The sequence below is a fragment of the Mesitornis unicolor genome, unplaced genomic scaffold (genome assembly GCF_000695765.1).
Source record: "Mesitornis unicolor isolate BGI_N332 unplaced genomic scaffold, ASM69576v1 scaffold19069, whole genome shotgun sequence".
NCBI lineage: Eukaryota > Metazoa > Chordata > Aves > Mesitornithiformes > Mesitornithidae > Mesitornis > Mesitornis unicolor.
The window spans coordinates 405-3,721 of NW_010209476.1; the positions used below are offsets into that span (position 1 = coordinate 405).

Genomic DNA, 3,317 nt, shown 5'->3' on the forward strand with positions numbered 1-3,317 from the left:
CCGCTCTCCCTGCCTGTTGTATCTCAAACTTTCATTTTAAAGCCCTCCTTAAAGCAGCTCTGCAAAGCTGATGAAAACTCCTTTGACGTTTTTCCCTCCTGGTTTTCAACAAACCGAAAGGAAGGCTTTGAAGAAAACCCTCAAAATTATTTAGAGTAATAGTATATAGTAATAGTTAATAACAACAACAATTTTTAAACCCCAATTCTTTTGTTTTCTTCACTTTTCCCCCCTAAACCCAGCATTTTAGCCAGAACTTTAGGACTACCACTTGTGTCCTGAGCAAGAGGGGCCGGGACCGGGCAGGAAAACCCCGCGGGAGCCAAGAGCGGAGCGAAGGGCGTCGACTCCTGCCAGGGATCTCCAATCAGGCCCGGGAGGCTTGGCTGGGGGCCGGATAAATGCCGAGAGCCGGGAGGGTGGGAAGGCAGCGAGAGGAAGAGGAGGGTGAGTGCCGGGGTGCTCCCGGTGAGGAGGCAGCGAGCACCCAGCAGCACCCCAAATGAGCGGGACCCCGCCGGCAGCCCAGCACCCCATGCCCGTTTCCTCCAGGCCCCGGACATCCTTCCTCATCCAGGACATCCTCTGGGATGGGGTACGGCCGGAGAGGGGCAAGAGCGGAGATTTTGGCAGCCCGAAAGATGGGGAACCCGGAGCGGCCACGGCGGAGGGAAGTGAGGGCAGCTCGGCCACGGGGAGCCCGTATCCCCCAAGAGCATCCCCAGCCCCGGTCCGAGGGACGCCCCAGGAGAAAGATGCAGGTAAGGGGGTGGGAGAGCCTGGATGGAGATGGGACAACAATGTCTGGGTTTGGGACAGACCCCCCGGAGCCAAAAACCCCTGCTGTAAACACCAGGGAATAGCTGTGCTCTAGCAGCGGGAAAGTAGGAGAAATATAAATATTGTGCAAACCAGGAGCTTCAAATAACTAAAAAAAAGAAGAATCTGCTTAAAACCCTATTTAAAAAAGCACAGTCAATGGATTTTTGTGATATCTTGGGAAATAAAGTTCCCCTTTAGCACAGAAGGTCCCCAGCAAAGGCACCCTGGGGTACGGGCTGCGGGCTCAGAGGTGCAGCTTGTGCCCGTCCTTCACGTAGCAATCAGTGCAGTGATGATGCCACCAGTCTGGGTGTATTTTGGGGTATTTTGAGAGTCCTTACCTCGAATTTGTGCCATTTGCAGCTTCACCCCATGCTCAGCACCACACATCGAGTGGTTTATGAGTAACAAACCTGCTCCTCTTAATCTAACGCTACCAACACCATGCGACTGCCAAATTCATTGCAGGCAATAGCATTCGACAGCAGAAGCAACATACCCAAAATTATGCTCAAAAGCAAATTTTTTTTGTCTATTTGCAGCAGCACAAGCACGGCCAGGGCTGCAGGGTAGGGGGGGGTACTCAGCCTTGCCCTGCCCCAGCAGTCGCAGGCTGAGCTGCACCAGCCAAAAAAGCAATTTTGAACTCTCCAGCGACCGGCTCTTGCCAGGGGAATTTTGGCTTTACGACTCAATTCTATTAAAAGAAGCTTCGACATAAAAGCAAGCTCAGAAATAGCCACTTAGGTTGATTATTACGAAAAAAAAACCCATTAAAATCTGTACCAAATCTCCCAGAAAGTCCAACTTCGGGGATTTCAGTGGGACTACCACGGTTTACACAGGCAGCAAATTAAACCTGTTACTCCTATCTTGAGCATTATGTTCACATCTTAAGAAAATATACTGAGAAATTACTAAAAGGAGAAAAAAATGGCTTATTTCCATCCCAAGCTGGGTAAAACACAAAAAGGAACTAATTGCATAAATAAATGAGAAGTTTTAATAGTTATAGGCACTTCCCAGCACCTTTTTGGGTTGCAGCTCTGGTGACTGAACGGTGCCATAAGAAATGAGCTGGAGGCAAAACGCTGAGGTGCTGCCATGATCCCAGCCCAGGTCTGCAGCTCTGTATGTAAAACCAGGCCTGAAAGTTTAACAATCTGCCTCAAAATTTCCTGGCATTGCCTTGGAGTCGTGAAAGTGAAAAGGGAGGGATTTATTTTCGGTGTTTTCAGATCGCAGCCCGCTTTAAGCTGCGCTGGTTTCCCGTTTCTGAGCCATCCTCCGTAGCTTGAGGACAACAACTTGTTTCCTCTGAGGATCAGGATATTCCCATAGACACGGGAGGATGTGCCCAATGGTATGAATTCTGCAATGAAAACCTCCAGAGCTATCCACGCCACAATGTAAATAACCACAGCTCCCAAAGGTTTTAGGCAGACCCTTCACCAGCATTGCAAAACACCCCTTTCTGTATTGTTTTATTGCCTTGAATGCATGTTGCAAGCTTATATGAATTAAGAAAGAGTGATTTAGGAAGGAAAAAAACCCATTTATATCACTTTAAGATGGCGTTCACTCCATTAAATTGAAATATAATATAAAACATATATTATATATGAAACGTAATAGAACTTAATATGAATATTTTGCTCTCTGGAAGGGAAAACCCAAGTGATTCAAGCAATTTCTCACCTCTTTCCCAGATGCCATGGCAGAGCCCTACCTGTCCGAATGCGACGCCCCCCTGCGCCCCCTGCCCATCGCCCCGCGCCCCCAAAAGCAGGCGAAGCGCTCGCGGGCAGCTTTCTCCCACACCCAAGTCATCGAACTGGAGCGGAAGTTCAGCCACCAGAAATACCTCTCGGCCCCCGAGCGAGCCCACCTGGCCAAAAACCTCCAGCTCACCGAGACCCAGGTGAAGATCTGGTTCCAGAACAGGAGGTACAAAACCAAGAGGAAACAGGTCGCCTCCGAAATCGGACTGGACATGCGGTTTGGGGGGCAGAAAGGGGGCGAGCTCCACCCGGCATCGCTGCTGGCATTGCGGGGGGGCTGGCATTACCTGCCTTGCCTCTACTACTTGAACGGCTGGAGTCCCTCCTGGTGGTAAATGCAACCTTTTCTCTCAAATTTTGTCCTTTTCTTTAATACCGCGTCGCTCTTTCTAGCGCTGATTTTGAGAGGGAGATGCCGTTCGCAGTAATGATCAGCATCTTCTGGCTGCTGCATGAGCCTCTCATCACTACCACTTAAAAAAACCTAAAGAAAATGCCAAAAGCAGCCTCAAATTCTAAAAGTGGGTAATTCAGCACCGCTTTGGGGTTGATTTGCAGTCATAAAATATTGCAGGCTTTGCTGGGGACAGAAAGCAAAGAGTGGTCCAGCTCTCGCCCCCAAAGCCTTTGCCCCTTGCTGAGATCAAGGGGGTAAAAAGCAGAACTGGTGATGCTGGGCTGGCACCACGAAAATCAAAATGATCTAAAAATCAG

General features: G+C 49.4%; 1 protein-coding gene across 1 annotated transcript; it reads left to right on the plus strand.

Moving 5' to 3' along the window:
* Positions 1-535: 535 nt before the first annotated feature.
* NKX3-1 (NK3 homeobox 1) lies at positions 536-2,938 on the plus strand. Its single transcript, XM_010192893.1, has 2 exons — positions 536-761; positions 2,532-2,938. Exons 1-2 carry the CDS (start codon positions 536-538, stop codon positions 2,936-2,938), a joined length of 633 nt encoding a protein of 210 aa, XP_010191195.1.
* Positions 2,939-3,317: the final 379 nt, after the last annotated feature.